General features: G+C 43.5%; 1 protein-coding gene across 1 annotated transcript in view; it reads left to right on the top strand.

Moving 5' to 3' along the window:
* Positions 1 to 19,513, top strand: part of myoz2b (myozenin 2b) — a 33,534-nt gene extending 14,021 nt beyond the window's left edge. Inside the window, exon 6 of the mRNA XM_055640573.1 lies at positions 18,357 to 19,513. Coding sequence (XP_055496548.1) covers positions 18,357 to 18,591 — 235 coding nt within the window. The 3' untranslated portion in view covers positions 18,592 to 19,513. The remainder of the gene's footprint in view (positions 1 to 18,356) is intronic.
* The last annotated feature ends 608 nt before the right edge of the window (positions 19,514 to 20,121 follow it).

Below are 20,121 nucleotides of genomic sequence, written 5' to 3'. Positions count from 1 at the left end.
CAATGTCTGCCTTCATTGAGAGGCAGATCCCACGGTCTCAATTTATATTAAATGATCCACGTTGTTCTGGATATTGTTACTTACTTTTATTGTTGGTGGTGGCATTGTGTATCAGGGACAAATTGGTATAAAGCCTTTGTTTTAGGAGATGTTATGTATAAGGTACTTTTTTCTCTTATGCTTCTGTGAGCTTAAACTCTAAGCGTGCGCATTACTATGGTCGTCTGTTAATGGTGTTCAGTGAGTGAAATTGGGATGACCTTGGCTCTGAATGGAGGTGACATAGGCTAAATTGTTTTCAACTTGTATTGTTTATTAGTTCCATTCCATTGGGAAGCTGGATTGAGATATATCAGTCAGGACGACGTAGCAGCCTTCCTTGAAACTAGTGGGCATTGTGATTGATTTGGTTTTGGACCTGGCTCTCAAGCCATCACATTGTGAACTTAAGTTGGAGATACATTTCTGTGAACAGACAAATTCAAGGATGTTCCACAGTCAATCATGATTGAGGTTGACAAAGGCTTTTGTGAGGTTAAAAACGTCATGTACCATCATGTACAAGATCAGTTGGTCTTGTTTCCTGCATTTCTGAGGTGCACTGATAATCACATCCATTGTGTCTCCAGATGGATGATTTCCAAACATCAACTTGGAGAGCAACATGGGCTACCAGGAGAGGCCAATCAAGGAGAATCCTAGCAATTACTTATCGTGCAGCAGGCAACAGGGAGATACCTCTGTATTTATCAACATTTGGTTAGTCCCCTTTCTTGAAGATGATCAGTATCATGGGAATTCTGAGGTCCCTTGCCATGGACCTCTCTTCCCATACCTGGGAGATGATATTGTGAAAACCACAAAAAATCTGCAAATGCGGGAAAACTAAAAAAAAGTATGATATTTTTATATGACAAAGGGGCTTGTAGGGGTTTTCGTTTCCCTTTACTCCACTTTGGGCCCAACTGCCCGAGTTATTCTCTCTCTTGTCGGAGGGTCAAACGGCCACCACTCCACTCGAGTGGTTTCCCAGAGAGAGAATACAACAAAAGGAATTCCCCTGGGTTCTAGACCTCGAAATTATGGTGGGATATGATAAAAGGTTGAATTGACCAGAGTGTGCTAATGAGAGAAAACAGAAACCAAGATGGACTCAAACAAGTCTAAAATTTACAGGCTTTATTAAACAATGAGAAATCGAATCTCACCAACACTACATAATACGTGGCTAAACTTATGCATTAAACTAAGACTATGGAAGGAAAACTATCGGGCACGCCGTAAAACTTACTTTACACAATTTTACTTGCAAGTACACTCCCCCTTTCCCCTTCTTCTCTCAACTCTCCTATTTCGAGAACTTCACCAGGTCACTGGGATACTTACAGCTAGGTTGATGCAGGCTCATGAGCCGTCCAGCACATCAGAAAAGAGAGTGAGTTTCTGGCTTGACTCCGGCTTTTTATACCTGAGTTTCCTTTGAAAACCCCAGGCGGTCCTCTGGATAGAAGGGTTCTTTTGATGATTCCCAGTTTCGATCTGGCATGAACAATAGGCTTCCGATGATAAGGAGTTTGCTGATGTCATGATCCCTCAGCCTGATCGTTATCCCATCGCCTACATGGGCTCCCATTGTCCTGATGGATAGGTCATGGTGATGGATGGTGATTGTGCTTGCTGCTGGCCTGTTTACCACCGTCTGCTGAGGCTCGGTACCTTCCTTTGTGTTTCCAAGATAATCTCGTTATCTCCGTCTCAGCCTTTCCTGCCCAAAGATCTTATAGCGAAGCAAGATGGATTACTCTCACGCAAACGTGAGGTACGCTCATGGGCGGATTCATGGGTGATTATAGGACACATTTTAGCAACCTGACTCCGCCATCTTGTTCCGCCTTCTTGCTCCCGCCTTCTTGCTTCCGGCCAAAGATTGGATCCGCAGCGGGGAGAGAGAGTGCGGGGCCCGGGGCAGCGGGGAGAGAGAGTGCGGGGCCCGGGGCAGCGGAGAGAGAGAGTGCGGGGTCCGGGGCAGCGGGGAGAGAGAGTGCGGGGCCCGGGGCAGCGGGGAGAGAGAGTGCCCCAAGACAATGTTTCTTATTTAATGTCCCTTGTCTAGTCTGAAATAAAGTTCATTATTGGATTAGAAGAAATATAATTGTGTGTGTTATATACATTTATATAATTTTCATGTATGTGTGTTTATAAACATTTTATTCTTTAACAAGAATCAACAGAATTATGAACTAACAGAATTATGAATCTAACCCTATATCACGCACAAAAAGTCCCCCCCTGTCAATCACCCTGCGAGTCGGGTCGGTTCCGGTTACTACAAAATCAACTCAAACACTGTTTGTGAGCCATTTAAAAAGAAATGATTTAAAAAACATTAAAAAAGACAATTACCAGAATCAAATTTTATTCTTGACAAGACGTTTGAACTGACAGATTTATGAATCTGACCCACACAAACTGTTGCCCCGCAACATTGATTACAGTACGAGTCGGGTCGGGTTAGGTAGGCTCAGGTTGCTAAAATAGGCGTGGAAAAATGCCCATGATCCCCTCCATAGCGTACTACACGTCAGTCCATTGCATTTAGCAGGAGTAGTCTATCTTGCTTCGCTATAAGAACTTTGTTCCTGCCCACACCATTCGCACAGTTGTGTGATGCCCAAGTCCACAGGCCAGACAGGTTTGAAACTTGAAACTGATTCTTTCTTTGTGGATTGTTTTTTTTTTCCTTTGCAGCCAGCAAGTCTGTCTTTTTTTAAATGTCCATGTCCTTATCCGAGTTCTTCCATAATTTTGAAGGATTTGCCCCCAATAACTTACAGGCTCGAAGCATTTCTCCACCCACAGACACAACCTTACTTGCTGAGTGTTTCCAGCATATTCTGTTTTATTTTAGATTAAACTATAAAATTGAGAGTGAAGGTCCTCACTGCCAAAATTTCGAACAACAACTTGGTAATCATTTGCTACTGAAGTTTTACTTTTTTTGTGGGCATGTAGACTTTTTACATTCTTGTCGGTCTGTGTTGGTAATGAGGTTGGACCGGATAGTTTAAAGTTAAGAACATCCATGTGAAGTAGATAGTCTTGGCTGATGACTTCAAAGTATTTTTTCCAGTGGTGCAAATTGCCTCTCTGTCTTTGGGAAACTTTCTCAGCAGTGTAGGCCCTTGGATGTTGGGCCGCAATTGATTTTGGCAGAGCTGAAGAATCCATGCATGTCATGGTTATCTGTATAATGCTAGATCTTCTTCACATGTTCCACTAGTCATTTGACTTTTGATGAGTGTTCTCTGTTCAACTTCAACCTTCAGCTATTTATTTTCACTTGAAGGGCATTGGAGTTTTTCACCCAAGAACTTCTTGTCTTTGCAATTAATTTGCTCCTGGATCTCTTGTTCAATCTTAACAAACCAGTATGTGTATTTTCTGGTATAGAAGACAAGTGCCTGTTCACAGTGCAAACTATGGTGCTTTACAGGGCAGCTCAGACAAAGCGGACCTCTGTAACTCCTGTTGATTATGTGTTGTCAGGATATCTGGGAATTACTGTTTGGGAAGACCCATCTTTGCAGGAACCATAAGACCTAAATTATTAATTTCCCAACTGCAATATTTCCATTTATGCCATTATTTTGTGTCAGGTTAATGGAAATAACAGAATTGATTAGATGGTGGCCAGTTATGGCGGACACTGATATGAACATCCTTTTTGGAAATTACATAGTCTAATGTCAGTCCCTTAATCAAGGGTATTGCCATGTTCTTGTGCTGGTCTACTTGCCCATATGGGGTGTTAGTTGTAACATCACCATTCTCCAAGCATTTTGTTATGTTGGAGTTATATTTCTCTGCTGCTAATCATACTTGTCACTCATCTTCTTTCTTTGACTGGATAGCACACAACAAAAAAGCTGTTCACTGTACCTTGATACATCTGGCAATAATGAACTAAACTAAAACTAATACTTGTCAAGCAATTGAATCGTAAGATCAGTTTGTCCCTCTCTGGGATGGTGTCCAAGGATCGTTCAGTTTAGAATAGAAGTCCACCCTGACCACATCCATACTTCCATGACTAGGATGTATGTGCTAAAAACCATACCTGGCCAGTTACGCACATATACACACACACAGATGGACTCAAGCCCATGTGTCCTAGTCCCTACCTCCTCATTGCTTCCTCACCCCAACAATCCATCCAGTGGTTAAGAAGATTAAGTGGTTAACAATCCATCCAGTGGTCTCTGTGACCTTCAATATTTCCTGTATCTTAATCTCATCTTCTTCACCTTTAACCTCTCTTCCTTCAATACACTCAAAGACGTTAAGTTTAAGTTTATTATTGTCATGTGTACCAAGATATAGTGAAAAGTTTTATTTTGTGTTCTATCCAAACAGATCAATTATAGCATACATAAATACTATCAAGTCAAACTCAAGTACAATAGATAGTGCAAAGGGAAAGATAGAGTGCAGAATATAGCCCTCAGCATTATAGCGCATTATAGACAAAGTCCAATGTCCACAATGGGGTACAGGTGAATCGAACTGTACCCTACCTCATGGAAGAACAGTTCAAAAACCTGATAACAAAGGGGGTGAAGCTTTTCATGAGTCTGGTGATGCGTGCAGGGGTGGGACAAGTCTATTGTAGGGCTCCTTGTTGTCATGGTGTTCCAGAGATGAATTTAGGCCACGGGATCTGGAGTTTGCTGTGGTCTTGTTGCGATGTAAAGCAAACTGGATGGGTGCAGGAGTTAATGTGATCAGTCTCTCATAGAAACATAGAAACATAGAAAATAGGCGCAAAAGAGATAAGGCCAGAACTAGATGAAACTTCAAATAATGTGATCAAGGTGGATGCATACAAACAGAAGGGGTCTCGGGTCATCTCTGCTTTCTAACAAGCTCTGGTGGGAAGCCGGGGAGAATCAACGCTCTACATAAAAACAAAATGGGAAGCAGAATTAAAGATTCAAATCACAGAAGAACAATGGTATCAAATGTGTGGAACACAATGTTCATCCACAAGCTCACTAGTATGGAGAGAATTTTGCTGGAAGAATCTATCTCGCTTTTTTATAACATCCAAAATAAAAAGCAGACAACTTGCTGTCCAACAACACTGTTGGAGGCTGTGTGGGAGTACGGAGGCAGACCACTCGCATATTTTCTGGAACTGTGTAAAGATAACGCCATACTGGGAAAATGTTAATGCAGCTGTAAAAAATATCTTGGGTTATAAAATCCCAAATACCTGCCCTGTGATGTATCTGGGGCGTATTAAAGATATTATAAAAATAGAAGATACATATTTGATTAAAGTTTTGCTTGCAGCAAGTAAGAAGGCCATTACCTGGCGGTGGCTTAATGAAAAAAGTCCAAAACAGGAACAGTGGTTAGAAATTGTGTGAGACATCTTTAATATGGAGAAATTGACATATTCCTTGAGAGTCAAGTAGAATTCATTTGAGAAGATCTGGGAAAAATGGACCGTTTATTTGAGCCATGACACCAATTAGATAAATGCCGAGCTAGATATGGGAAGATTGCGTTATATAGAACTAGATGGTATGTTTGTATGAATATTGAATTATCTCCAGATAACTAATCAATGTAATGTTTTTTTCTTTTTTTAAATTTGGTAAGTGAACCACACGGTCTTATTCCAATTTTTTAATTTATTTACTTCTTTTTTTTTCCCCCTATCTACTTGTTTTTTAATTTTGATTGCTGTTTTTCTTACTTTGTTTTATTTATGGTGATGGTGTTGCACTGTTTTGTATATATCTCTTAAAACTCAATAAAAATTGAAGTGAAAAAAGAAAAGAAAATAGGTGCAGGAGTAGGCCATTCGGCCCTTCGAGCCTGCACCACCGTTCAATATGATCATGGCTGATCATCCAACTCAGTATCCCATCCCTGCCTTCTTTCCATACCCCCTGATCCCTTTAGCCATATGGGCCACATCTAACTCCCTCTTAAATATAGCACTTCCTCGTAAATATAGCAAACATCTCGAAACATTTCATGATGGTGAATGTTAGAGTCACCACTGGACAGCAGTCATTAAGGCACGCCACCTTGATTTTCTTTGCACTGGGATGATAGTGGTCTTGTTGAATCTGGTGGGGACCTCAGAATGTCGTGAAAGATTAAAGATGTCTGTGAATGCCTCTGCCATCTGATCTACACTCGGCCAAGGACTCCAACCGGACCAGTTACTTTCAGCAAAGTCACTCTCAGGAAGGTCAGATCTTGCATCTGCCACAGTACAAGCACACCTGAGTCCAGTAGGAGGGTGGCAATCCTCCACTGACCTTCTGTATAATACAGGCATACAATGCATTGATTTCACCAGGGAGGGATCCATTGTCGCCAACGATACTGCCCACCTAGCTTTGTCGCCCATTACAGCATGCAAGCCATACCACAATCTATGGGTAACCATGTTGTGGCCTCAAAACTCCAGCTTAGTCCGGAATTCCCTCTTTGCATCTTTAATAGCTTTGCGAAGCTCATAGATGGATTTCTTGTTTGACTTGAATGCTGCAGACTAGGACTACATGGGTGTGATCCTCATGGTTCATCCATGGTTTCTAATTGGGGAACAAACGTGTTGTCTTCTTTGATACACACTTTCCTTCCTCCTGCCAACCTTTGCACCTGTCTCCTTCTCTCTTGTATCAATTTAGTGATTAGCACCTTCGTTACTTCCCTGCTCCTGACACCTCTTCTCTTTCTTCTGGCTCCCTATTCTTCACCTTCCAGACTTTCTTTCCATTTAATTCATTTTTAATTGACCCAATTCCATTTAATTTACGCAATCAAATTCCTTTTACTAACACTATCTTCTGCCTGGCAGAACCTATCCTCACCCTTAACAACTCTCCTTTGACTCCTCTCACTTCCTCAATTTAAAGGTGTAGCCATGAGCACTTGCATGGGCACTTGCATGGCCCCCAACTCTGTCTGTCTTTTTGTTGGCGACGTCGAACATTCCTTGTTCCAAAGGTACACTGGCACCATCCTCCAACTCTTTCTCTGCTGTGTTAACAGTTGCACCCATGCAGAACTCGTTGATTTCATTAACTTTACTACTAACTTCAACCCTATTGTCAAATTAATTTGGACTATCTCTGACACCTCTCTCCTCTTTCTTGATCTTTCTGTCTCCATCACAAGGGACAGACTATTGTTTGATTTCTACTACAAATCTACCAACTCTCACAGTTATCTGTTTAAGAAAGAATTGCAGATGCTGGAAAATTTGAAGGTAGACAAAAATGCTGGAGAAACTCAGCAGGTGAGTCAGCATCTATGGAGCGAAGGATTGGTGACGTTTTGGGTCGAGACCTTCAGACTGATATGGGGGTGGGGGAGCGGGAAGAAGAAAGGAAGAGGCGGAGACAGTAGGCTGTGGGAGAGCTGGGAAGGGGAGGGGAAGGAGGGGGAAAGCAAGGACTGCCTGAAATTGGAGGTCAATGTTCATACCACTGGGGTGTAAACGACCCAAGCAAAATATGAGGTGCTGTTCCTACAATTTGCGGTGGGACTCACTCTGGCCATGGAGGAGGCCCAGGACAGAAAGGTCGGATTCAGAATGGGAGGGGGAGTTGAAGTGCTGAGCCATCGGGAGATCAGGTTGGTTAATGCGAACTGAGCGGAGGTGTTGGGTGAAGAGATCTGCAAGCCTGCACTGGTCTCACCGATGTAGAGCAGTTGACACCTAGAACAGCGGATGGAATAGAGGAGGTTGGAGGAGGTGCAGGTGAACCTCTGCCTCACCTGGAAAGACTGCTTGGGTCCTTGGATGGAGTCGAGGGGGGAGGTGAAGCGACAAGTGTAGCATTTCCTGCAGTTGCAAGGGAAAGTACAAGGGGAGGGGGTGGTTTGGGTGGGAAGGGACGAATTGCGGAAAGCCGAAAGGGGAGGAGATGGGAATATGTGGCCAGTGGTGGGATCTGGTTGGAGGTGGCGGGATCTCTCCCACAGCCTACTGTCTCCGCCTCTTCCTTTCTTCTTTCCGCCTTTCTGAGTTTCCTTTCTTCTTTCCGCCTTCCTGAGTTTCTCCAGCATTTTTGTCTACCCAGTTATCTGGACTACACTTCTTCCCACCCTGCCTCTTGCAAAGACTTATCCCCTCATCTTAATTTTTCCGTGTCTGCCCCATCTGTTCCCAAGATGAGTGTCCACTCCAGGACATCCAAGATGTCCTCATTCTGTGGTAAACGTGGTTTCCCCATTGCTGTCATAGATGAATCGCTCAGCTGTATCTCCTCTGTGTCATGTAATTTTGCTCTCGCTCCCTCTCCCCCCAGACGGTTTGATAGAGGTTCTCTGGTCCTCACCTTTCACCACACCAGCCTCTGCATTCAACACATTATTCCGACATTTCAATCGCCTGTAAGTTGATCCCACCAGTTCTATCATCCCACCCTGTTTTGCCTTCTCCAGAAACTGCTCCCTGCTCGTTCTTGGTTCATTCGTCCCTTCCCACCCAAACCATCCTCTCTTCAGGTACTTTCTGTGCAAACGTAGGAGATGTAACACATTTGACTCTCCCTCCTCCTTCACCTTTATCTAGGGATCTGATATAGGGGGCGCTGTCCTGTGCACGGCTGCCCAGCCAGCAGCTGTCTGTCTCTTCATCTTTTTATTTTTTATTTTAGTTAGTTAAGTGTTTTGTTTGGAGGTCTAGACTTTTTTATGTGGGGCGTGGAGGGGGGTGGGGGGAAGGGTGAAACTGCCTTTCAGGGTCCCTACCTAGTCGGAGAGGCAGCTTTTCTCCGGGCTGCAGCTTCGACCCATCCTCACGGCCTACCAGCGGGCCTAGAGCGGCGTTTCCTGTAGGGGACCGCCCAGAACCTCGGCTTCGGCGGCGGCACAGCACTGGAGCGCTATCGCGGAGCGGGCGATGCCTTGCCCGGGTCACCACGCTGGAGTTCCGGTGAGCTGAGGATCGCTGGGGAAAACATCGCGGAGCTGCGGGGCTGTGGAGCGACCAGCTGCGGGCGGCGGCGCTGAACTTTACACCGGGAGCCTGGGATCTCTAGATGAGATCGCCAGTTGTGGAGCTCCAGCCGGCGTGGCCTTGTCGGCTTCGGAAGCCGCGGCCTCCAGTGCGGAAGCGGCCGTTTCAGGGTTCCCAGGCCGCTGGGAGGACTCTCCCGACGCCGGAGCAACATCACCTGGCGAGAACGGCCTTGAACATCGGGCCTCCGTAGAGGCAACTGTGGAGGCCTCAATGGGCCCGACTATGGGTGAACTGGGGTTGGGGACTGGACTTTGTGCCTTCCCTCATGGTGGGAACCATTGTGGGGGGATGTTCTTTGTGTTTAAGACTCTTATTGGTGTTATGTCTGTATTCTTTTTTTGTGTGCTACAAAATGGCAAGAAGCATTTCACTTAACTACACCTGGGTGTATGTGAATGTGACTAATAAAATACCTTTGATACTTTGAACAGTCTTTCTAGGTGAGACAGAGGTTCATGTGCACCTCCTCTAATCTCATCTACTGCATCCGGTGTTCCCTCCTGTACATTGGCGAGGCTGTTTTGCTGAACACTTGGGCTTGCCTGAGTGAGGCCACACACCAGCTGAGGGAACTTCATATTTTGCTTGTGTAGCTTACAATCCAACAGTACTTTGCAAATGAGGGTTCATGTGAGATTGATGGAGTGAAATGAAGGGGAGATGAGGTGCAATGAAGAGGAAATCAGTGGGAATGATACAAGCTTAATGGCATGTGCCAGTTTCTTTGCTGTTACCATTGTTTAGTTGCTTGAGCTTTTTACGCAGTCAAACATAGGTTTCATATGAGCTAACTGACATTACAATTAAATGGAGATATCAAGAGAGCAATATTTTAATATGCCATGGTGTTATAAAAATCTAAAATTATTATCATTTTGGAGCTATGTGATGTGTAATATTTAGACAAAGGATAATTTTGTTTTTTCAGAGGTAAATCACTATTTCTTCACTGAGCTGATTAAGCGGTTAACTTCTCACTGGGTAGAAAATACACTAATACCATGGAAAATGCTGCACTCGACATGGGTGGTGGTTGAATGCCTTGCAAAAACATAAACTACAAGACACACCCTAGTGACTAAAAACCTAAGAATGACCCCAATTTTTTATACAGCTGTCAGCCCACTCCATACTAAGGCCAGCTTAAAAATTAATTTGGTGGGTTGAATATATTGCCTTTGTGTATCAAAAGGTGGAAATGTCCTTTACTTATTTGCATTTATAAACATGGTGGTAAGGATTTCTCTAAAGGATCTTTGCAGTACTTTAACGAGCAAGAAGCTAATTTTAGAGAGTCTTTTGGGAAATGGTCAATTATGTAACTCGGCTCTTAAAACACTATATGTGTTAACAAATAGAAACATTCTACAGAAATAGCAACTTACGGTACAGATATTTTCTACAATTTAAAGGATCACTTCATTATGAAAACATCAGTATCTGGAAATATATTAAAATGTTCTTTGTTAATATTTAATAGAAACCAAATTAGAATTCACAAATGAAATAATACTAGAAGACTATCAGCTCAAGTTTACATTGTGTCTTCGCATTGACAGTAGATCAATTTAAATGGAAATGAAAGAGTGAAAAAATATTAAGCATGTGATGAAGTAGTATCTGTTAAGAAAGTGATCGCACACGGTGGCGTAGCGGTAGAGTTGCTGCCTTACAGCGCCAGATATCCAGGTTCAATCCTGACTAAGGGTGTTTGTCTGTTTGTACGTTCTCCCCATGACCTGTGTGGGTTTTCTCCAGGATCTCCGGTTTCCTCCCACAAAGACGTAGATCTCTTAAGGATAATTGGCTTGGTATAGAATCAAGTACACAGGACAAGATGTTAAGAAGTCCCTTGTGCCAATAGGTGGGGAGCATTTCACGACATTCGTTGATTGTTGAGAGTGGTAGACGCTCAACATCGGTGGGGGGCGGTGGGGGGATACGTATATCTTGACCTGGATAACCTTCAGGACAGTTGGGCACAGGACACATCATCAGTAGTGTACCCTTGCATCACTGGGTGTTTCGGGGGTGGGGTTGCTTTTCTCTCGGAAGCAAGGAGTTGGTCGCACACCGCCTGTTCTCAAGGGCTGATGCCAGGCTTTTTAGTACCTGATTATGCCGCCACGTGTACCTTCCGTGAGGCTGGTCTTGCAGCCTACCATGATGTGTTTGAGGGTCGCTGGAGTTGGGCAGAGGGCACAGGTTGGATCCTCGCCGTACCACTGATGAAGATTCTTTGGTGATGGAAGCACGTCATAAGTCGCCCTGATGATGAAGCTGATCTTGCTTGCTTCCATTTCCCATAGTTCTTTCCAGCTGATCTTCCTCCGCTCCACAGCTTTCCACTGCATCCATTGCCCCTGTTTGGCAAGAGAGACCGCCTCTGCACTTCTTGCGGCCTCCTCCTGTCGCCGCACCTCCTCGACCACCAATGTCCTCCGCTCTGATGTTGTGGCCTTTCGCCAAGTTGGTTTACTTGTCGTAAGGCCAAAGCCTCCTCTTTCCTGCTGGACTTGCCCCACGATGTCTTTGTGCCTCAGGGCTGATGAAGCTTGCTGTACTGCATCAGATGGTGTCCACTTCCGGCCAGTTACTAGGGGCGGCGCAACAGCACTGATGGTCTTGTCTCTAGAGTCCCTCAGTGTCATCTGGAGTCTTACTTTAGAACACTTGTATTCCTCTGTTAGACTAGTGAGAGGTAGTTCCAGGACCCCGTTACCATATAGGCCGATGTTAGTTAGACATCGTGGGACCCCGAGCCATTTCTTCGCGTATGAAGTTATGGTTCGCTTCATCTTCTCCACAGTTGTTATTGGGGCTTCATAAATGGTCAGTGGCCACATCGTCCGAGGAAGGAGTCCAAACTGTAGGCACCAGAGCTTCAGTTTCCCAGGCAGTAGGGTCTGATTGATGTTCTCCAGGCCGTTGACAATTTCTTGCCTTAGTTGTTGCACCTGCTCTTTGTCCTTGAGACTTGCGTTGTACCATCTGCCCAGGCTTTTAACTGGCTGTTCAGACACTGTTGATATCGGGTTGTCACCGATGCAGAACCTTGTGTCTCTAAGCACCCCCTTGACTATGGAGATGCTTCGAGATTTACTTGGTTTGATTTTCATTCGGGCCCACTTGATGTTCTCCTGCAGCTTTCCAAGTAGCCGCTTGGTGCATGCTGCAGTAGTGGTTAGTGTTGTTATGTCATCCATGCATGCCCTGATGGGTGGCAGACGGAGCCCAGCCCTGGTTCGTTCACCGCCCACCACCCATTTTGAGGCCCTGATGATGACTTCCATGGACATTGTAAAGGCCAAGGGTGAGACTGTGCAGCCTGCCATGATGCCTACTTCCAAGCGCTGCCATGTTGTACTGAAGACAGCTGTTGTGAAGCACAGCTGCAGGTCTTGGAAATAGCTCTTGACCAGTGTGGTGATGAGCTCTGGTACATGGAAAAAGGCAAAAGATTCCCAAAGGAGTTCAAGGGGAACTGAACCAAATGCATTGGCCAGATCGAGGAAGATCACATGTAGGTCTCTCTTCTCCTTCTTAACTGCTTGGATCTGGTGCCAGATCATGCTTGTATGCTCCAAGCAGCCCGAAAATCATGGAATTGCTGCTTTCTGTACAGATATATCAATGTACTTGTTTGTTACCAGATAGTTGGACAGCCTTTGTGATACAATGCTGAAAAAGATTTGTCCCTCGACGTTGAGGAGACATTGGCCGGAATTGGCTGATGTCTGACGCATCCTTTTCTTTAGGTATTAGCACGCCGCCGGCCCTTCGCCACACCTTAGGTATTGTTTGCTTCTTCCACACCACCCTCATGAGCTTCCATAGAAAGCGTAACACATCCGGTGCGTTCTTGTAGAGCTTGTATGGTACTCCGTTTGGCCCCGGAGCTGATGCTGCTCTTGCTCGCCGGACAGTGTTCTCTACCTCTTTCCATCTTGGAGGGCTGGTGTCCAGGTTGAATTCAGGTGGTTTAATAGGCGGGATGTCATGGGGGATGACTAACTGCTCATGCCTTTTCGTGTCTTGGTGGGCCTTTTCCAGGTGTTCCTCCAATTCCCGTTTTGATGTTTTCAAAGTTCCACTTTTTTCCTTTGCGAAGAGGTCTTTGATGAACTTGAAAGGGTCTTTGTAGAACCGTGTTCTTGTGTGTTCTTTCTTCTTGCAAAGTTTCCTCAAGTTCTCTGCTTATCGCAAGGTTGCCAATCTGCTCTTGATGTCCTCTTGGAGTAGCTGCGGAGCTACTCACCATCATGGAGCTGGCCGAGTCCAGAGCTGGGTGGAGCTGTGGTGGCGCGCTGCTGCGGCCCGACCCCCGGGGATTCGGAGGCTTACCGCAGGTCTGGTAGACGGTAACACCGGGAGCCCGCGGGTCCCTGCTGGGAGACCGCTTTTCGGGGCTTCCGCAACGGCGACTTCTCCCGCCCGAGTCGCGGGGTCGAGGAGTACCTGGAGCGGGGCCTGACATCGCCCCGCGCGGCTTCAACGGCTGCGGGACTTTGCTAGCGCCCGCCGGGGGCTCCAACAACAAGACCCGGAGCGCGGCCTTGCATCACCCGGCGCGGCATTAATGGCCGCGGGGCAATTACCATCGCCCGCCGGGGGCTTTGACTCTGACATCGGGAGGGGAATGGGGAGTGCAGGGGAGAGATAAGTTTTTTTGCCTTCCATCACAGCGAGGAGGAGATGCGCTGTGATGGATGTCTGTGTAAATTGTGTTGTGTCTTGGGTCTTTTTTTCTTGTGTGTATGACTGTAGAAACAACATTTCATTTGAGCCTCTATGAGGTTCAAGTAACAAATAAATTGTATTGTGTATTGTGTGTATTGTGAGTAGCATGAGACCTTCTCTCTCTGCGTCAGTTGCTTTTTTCCATTGCTTTTTCAACTGTCTCCTCTCTCTGATTAGCCTCTCGATCTCCTGCTGCCTCCTGGACTTGATTGGTGTTGGTAATTTCTTTCCACCTCTCCCTTTACTCACCCCAAACCATTCTTCTCTGTAGATTGTGTTGCCCATCCTTTCAAACTTTTCCACTGCTGTGCCCGCTTGTTGCTCCAAGATATGTATAAGGTCACTGTTGACCGTCTCCCACTCTTTCTTTTCAACAGCTTTGGGCCATTTCACTCCAGGTTTGTGCCCTTTGATCTTTCCTTCCAATGGAGGTCTTTGTAGTTGTTGCGTGGGCTCCTCCACCGGCATTTCTGTGCTTGTATCACCCTCTTCAGTGACATGGGTGCTGATGCTCTGCGAACTTTGGTTTGAGTCCCGTCGCTGTGCTTCACTCGACTGATGTGACGGTTGCTTCGTAAGAAGTACTGGTCAATGCGAGGCCCATGTCTCTGCTCTCTCAAGCACTTTGTAAATTGTCCCAAGAGTCTTTCAGATAGCATTATTGTACGAGGATCGCTGGTCAACGCAGAGACGATGGACCAAAGGGTCCGTTTCCATGCTGTATCTCTAAATTAAACTAAACTAAACTAAAAATTATAGTTGGAGTAACCTATATATTATTATTTACTGAGTACATTTAATAGTTGTTTATTTCCGTAAGTGTGATGCTGTTAAGCTAGAAAGGGTACAGAGAAGATTTACGAGGATTTTACCAGGACTTATGAGGGTCTAAGCTATAGGAAAAGGTCGAGCAGGCTAGGGCTTTATTCCCTGGAGCACAGGAGGGTGAGGAGTGATTTTATAGATGTATATAAGATCATGCAGGGATTAGATAAGGTAAATGCACCGAGTATTTTACCCAGAGTAGGGAAATCAAGAACCAATCAAGAGGGGGATGAATTAATAGGAACCTGAGGGGCAACTTTGTTTACTTATAGGGTGGTGGATAGATGGAATGAGCTACCAGAGGAGGTAGTTGAGGCAGATACTATCACGACATTTAAAAGGCATTTGGACAGATACATGGATAGGATAGGTTTAGAAGAATATGGGCCAAACGCAAGCAGGTGGGACTAGGGTACGGTAATGTACTTTATTTGTATGGTATGGAATCTCCATTCTGTCATAAAAGTTTAACTTGACTAAAAATATTATAAAAATTAAAAGTTTTAAGTTTCTGATTTATTAATTCTCTATCAGTATGGTATAACTGAAATAATATATACCTTTTCAAAAGGTATATTAAATATATTTGATCTTTCTCATGGTAAAAGCTAGATATTGGAAAAATAGGATCTTTCTTGTGATAGTATATAACACATTTATGAAATTTTAACTACATAACAGCTCCATCATTCATCCTGTTTCATTTTTATGACTTCCTCAACCACCTCTTCCCTTCCTCTGTTCTTTGGTCGGCTGGTCAAATTTGCAAATGTCTTCTGGCATTTCAGTTTTATCCAAACGTTGGAAGTTCCTTCCCTTCATCCAGAATTTGTGTTTCATTTTTTTCCTTTCACTATCATCTGGCAATGTTACCACCAAAAGAAAAATGAACACATATGACAGACTGAAATAGAATTTAAACATAAATAACTACAAGGAAAAAAGTGGGCACACAAGAGACTGCAGATGTTGTAATCTTGACCAAAGCACAAACTGGGGGAGGAACTCAGCAGGCCAGGCAGCATCTGTGATGGTCAATGTTTTGGTTTGGACCCTTAATCAGACTCATGGAGTAAAGAGGAGAAGGCTGGTGCAGAATGATGAGGGGAAGGGGTGAGGCAAGAAGTAGCAAGTGTTTTAGATTCAGATGAGATGGGGTAAATGGCAGATGAGTCAGGTATGGGAAAGATGGGTGAAGAAAATGACCAAGGATAGAATTGATGTTCAGAAGACAAACAGGTGCAGATGTGGAATCTGATCAGGAAGGATGTGGGGGAGTGAAATGTAGAAACAAAGGGCATAGTGAATTTTATGAGAAGGGGAGAGGGATAGGGGGAGTAAAGGATGGAAAGGAAAATAGGGAACCCAGACTTGGGATGGATGAAAGATGAGTGGATTGAAGAATGGAAAAAAAGTGGAAGAGGGAAGGTGCGGTGAACAGAAAGCCGTGTGGTGTGGGCACGAGGGGGTGATTATCTGAAACTGGAGAAATGCACCATTCATGGGTTGTAGACTCTTAAGTCAGAACATAAGGTGCTGTTCTTCCGGTTTGCATATGTCCTCACTCTTCCATAGTGGAGGAAGCCAAGGACAGAAAGGTCAGCATGCAAATGACAAGGAAAATTAAAATAGCTAGAATCCGGGAGACCCAAGTAAAATTCGAAGATTAAAGCCAGCACCTACCCTATTTCTACCCTTACTTCTCTACAATTCTGGGGTGTAACCTATTCAGACCCGCTTACTCACTAAATTCAAGTATAGCCTTCCATTCTAGCACTTCCACTTTATTAACTTCTCTTGAGATCTAACTATTCCTTTGGTTTATGTTTCATTCGCAAGAAGATTAACTTATCTTCTAGCCAGAATCTCAACCAGTTCCCTTTTTAGACTGACTTCATCCCTGTTAAAGCCAAATAAAAGTTATTTATGAAGTGCATTTATCATACCCACTGCCTACATACTTATGTTCTGATGCCTCCATGTTCTCCATATATTATTTATAGAGCTATAGAAAACCTTTTCATTCTCTTTAGTTGCCTTTCCAATCTCTGCTTTCCTTATTTTCACTTTTCTCTTATCTTTTCTTACTCAGCATTTTCTCATTCATTCTTAAGTTGGCAACAACCAAATAATTCCTATTTATGATTCATAGTGCTTTCCAATGGGACCTGAATTTGTTTTTCCATTCAGGTGTATACGTTGATTCTTCAGCTGTATCTTGAAGAGAGCCCCTCTATTCAATTAGTTTTATCTGTCAATCCTTAATTCCAATTTAAGAGAGAGAGAGAGATAACTCTTAGGGCTAACGGAATCAAGGGATATGGGGAGAAAGGAACGGGGTACTAATTTTGGATGATCAACCATGATGATATTGAATGGCGGTGCTGGCTCAAAGGGCCAAATGGCCTACTTCACCTATTTTCTATGCTTCTATGTAACTCAGGCAGATCTATTCCCAACCTACTCAATTTTGCCCTCTTCACACAAATATATATTTTTTACCATAACTTGATTCTTTTCTTCGCTAACCGAAAGCTGTGATTGCCATCCCCCAAAGAAATCTCCAGTGACACTTAACCAATCTAATTTCCCAGAACTAAATCCATAAATGTTTCCATTCTCATTGAACTCAGAACAAATTGTTCAAGGAAATTCTTCTGAATAATTTTTAGAATACACTATTTGAAACCTTCAAGAATGATTCCATAGTGACATCATGTGCATGTATGGAATCCACGTGTGCATTTAATAATTATTTGATTAACCTATCACCTCTCAAGTGTTTCTCAATATTGACACATTGTGCAGTCAGTCATAATGGAGCCACAATTTCCTTCATTTAAACACTGTTTTTGAGCCCCATTGGAAAATACTGTACAGTTGAAGCTGGGTGAAGTTGAAGTCAATTGTTTGCATCCACAATGCAGTATCTGACCTTGAGCCAAGCTTACATCACATATCCTCTCCATTATTAAGCTGAATTATTTCCAATTCAGTCATCTTGCCTAGCAACGCCACTGCTTCCACTAAAATAACACTGAACGTTAACTGAAGCATTGCAACCTCCAAGCCTTATTAATTTGAATGTTGCTTTCATTAGTTTTCCATTATCCGACCTTGATAAACTTTAGGTCAGCAGAAGGTCTGTTGCTCATAATTTGTTCCAATTTACTCATTGAGATCACAAAACACTATTATAAAATGAGGATAAAATTATTCTACACCGAATTTCTCAAATGAAGTTTTAAAATCTGCTGATTACTGATAACACCTAAGGAACAAAAATGTGAAAATCAGTTTTCAGACAGAGTAAGTGAACACTCTTCTGGTATATTTCTCACAGGCAGACTGAAAGGAAGGAAGGACTCAACAATAAAATGACATTTTTATGATCTCAGGATGTCCCAAAGCAATTTATAAACCACAAACTAGTTGTGGTGCATTTATCATTATGTTGTCATCATCTGAAATATGTATATAACTTTAACATTGTTCGACCTTTGGACCTATAATAGCAATACAATTGAGGCCAGTATGGAGAAGATAACAATACAATAGAACATTAAAGAATAAACTTTAAATTTAAAATGTGATTCTAGGAAAGGCTGTTTTGGAGAATCAGCTAAGTTACTGTATGTAATTTTCAGCTTTAATGCAACAATCTAGACAAAATGCTCCAAAATTCCGGTGTTAAATGTTGCCAGTTTATCTCTATAATTTTTCACTTTTACATCCACAGAGTTGCCACTCCTTATGGCGGTTTTGATAGAGCTTCCAAACTCGTGGGTTTCAAGCTGCCAAAACTGGATTTTGCATTACTGGAACCAGAGCTCAGATTGTCTGCCTTTGAAGATGGGACTGCTGGCCGGCCAAGCTTCAACAGAACTGCCCAAGGCTGGACATCTAACAGTATTCCTATCATACTTAAAGATCTGTCTTTGGAAGTAACCATTCCCGAAACAGATGACCTCTAAAATATTGCTGCGCTTTTGATTTTACTGACAAAGCATCTTCCTTTATTATACATATATAATGTGCTTTCCGATTCAAAAAACTGTGGTGATAGTTCATAACAAACAGAAAATAAACTCAATATCTGCATTTAGTATACGTACAAATCTAGATCACTGTTGTACACATTTTCAACTAGACCCCGAATGTCCTCAGATTCTACTACCACATTTTGGGTAGTGCAATAAAATTTTGATGAATGCATGTAAATGGCATTTCCACTGTCCTTGTTACAAAGTTGCTCTTGTTCTGAAAAATATCCAAACAAATTTTGACTATGATTTTTAGACAGATATTAGAGAACCTTAAATGCCACAACATAATGAAGGCCCAATGTTGAAAAAAAGTAATCAAAATGTTGATTTAGTTGAATGACTTACATCCAACTTTTCTCTTTCTCAATTTCCCTACTATCACTACAAATATTTAGTAATCACCTTTATGACAATTTTCAGTTGTGTAGTGGAAGAACTCATTTGAAAATGTAGTTGTTTTCCAGATCAACAAGCGATCCCAACTTTTCATCTTCTAGTAAATCCATTGCATAATGATTCACAACATTCAACAGTGTGCTTTAATGTGCCGGTGAATATAACAAGTGACAGGCCATGTTACAATGTAGAGCAGTAGACACAGAATATTAGACCACAGCATATCACTTTCCCAAACCATCTCTTAATTATGCAGCTGCAGGGCACTATAATGACACAAGTAAAAAGTTGCATAAATCAATAAAACAAAAATAACAACAGAACCTGTTATTGATGTCTGATGGTTTCATGAGCAATATCATGTAGAAACTTGTGTTACTTTAATGGATATGCACATATTAAAACTTTAAATCAGAATCAATCTATCTATACATAAATAAAACTCTGATTTTGTGCTCTTCCGATTTGAGCGTTTTTTCTATTCGCGCAAAAACGGTATGTGATAGCGCTACGATTTTTCGCCAAGTTACTCACCGTTCTCCTGTGCTGTGAGTGCAATAGGTTTCATTCTGATCGGTGGCATATTGTAAAAGCTATCGAGGTTTAAAAATCTTAAAAACCACGCATGTGCAGATTCCTTCAGCACCACGCAGATTGGTCTCTTCTCATGTCAGTCAATGGCATGACCAGGATGGCGATGCCCCTTCCTGCCCCACTGGTGGCGGCCTGTCCCGCCTCACTCACAAACTCCTCTCTCTCCCCTCCTCACAGTAACTTGTCTATCGTCTTCCCCCACCACAGGATGTGGCTGCAGGTGGGGTTTAGTGGAGGCCCAGTGGAGGCCCTGGTGCCTTCTCTCTCTCCTTCATCACGCACCCCTCTCCCCCGCCCGCCCTCTGCGGCAATGGCGGTCCCGTCTACCCATCCCCTCAGGTCCATCCCCTCCTCCACCGCCGCCGCCAATGCGGTCACTCACTCTCACGGAGTTCTCGGAGGACATCTTCTCCACCAGCTCATCGAAACTCATGGTGCCCACCATGGCTCCTCACCGACTCCACCACG

This window comes from Leucoraja erinacea, chromosome 1, assembly GCF_028641065.1.
Source record: "Leucoraja erinacea ecotype New England chromosome 1, Leri_hhj_1, whole genome shotgun sequence".
Taxonomy (NCBI): Eukaryota; Metazoa; Chordata; class Chondrichthyes; order Rajiformes; family Rajidae; genus Leucoraja; species Leucoraja erinaceus.
Note: the sequence above shows the minus strand (reverse complement) of the source record. Positions and strands in the feature narration are given on the sequence as shown.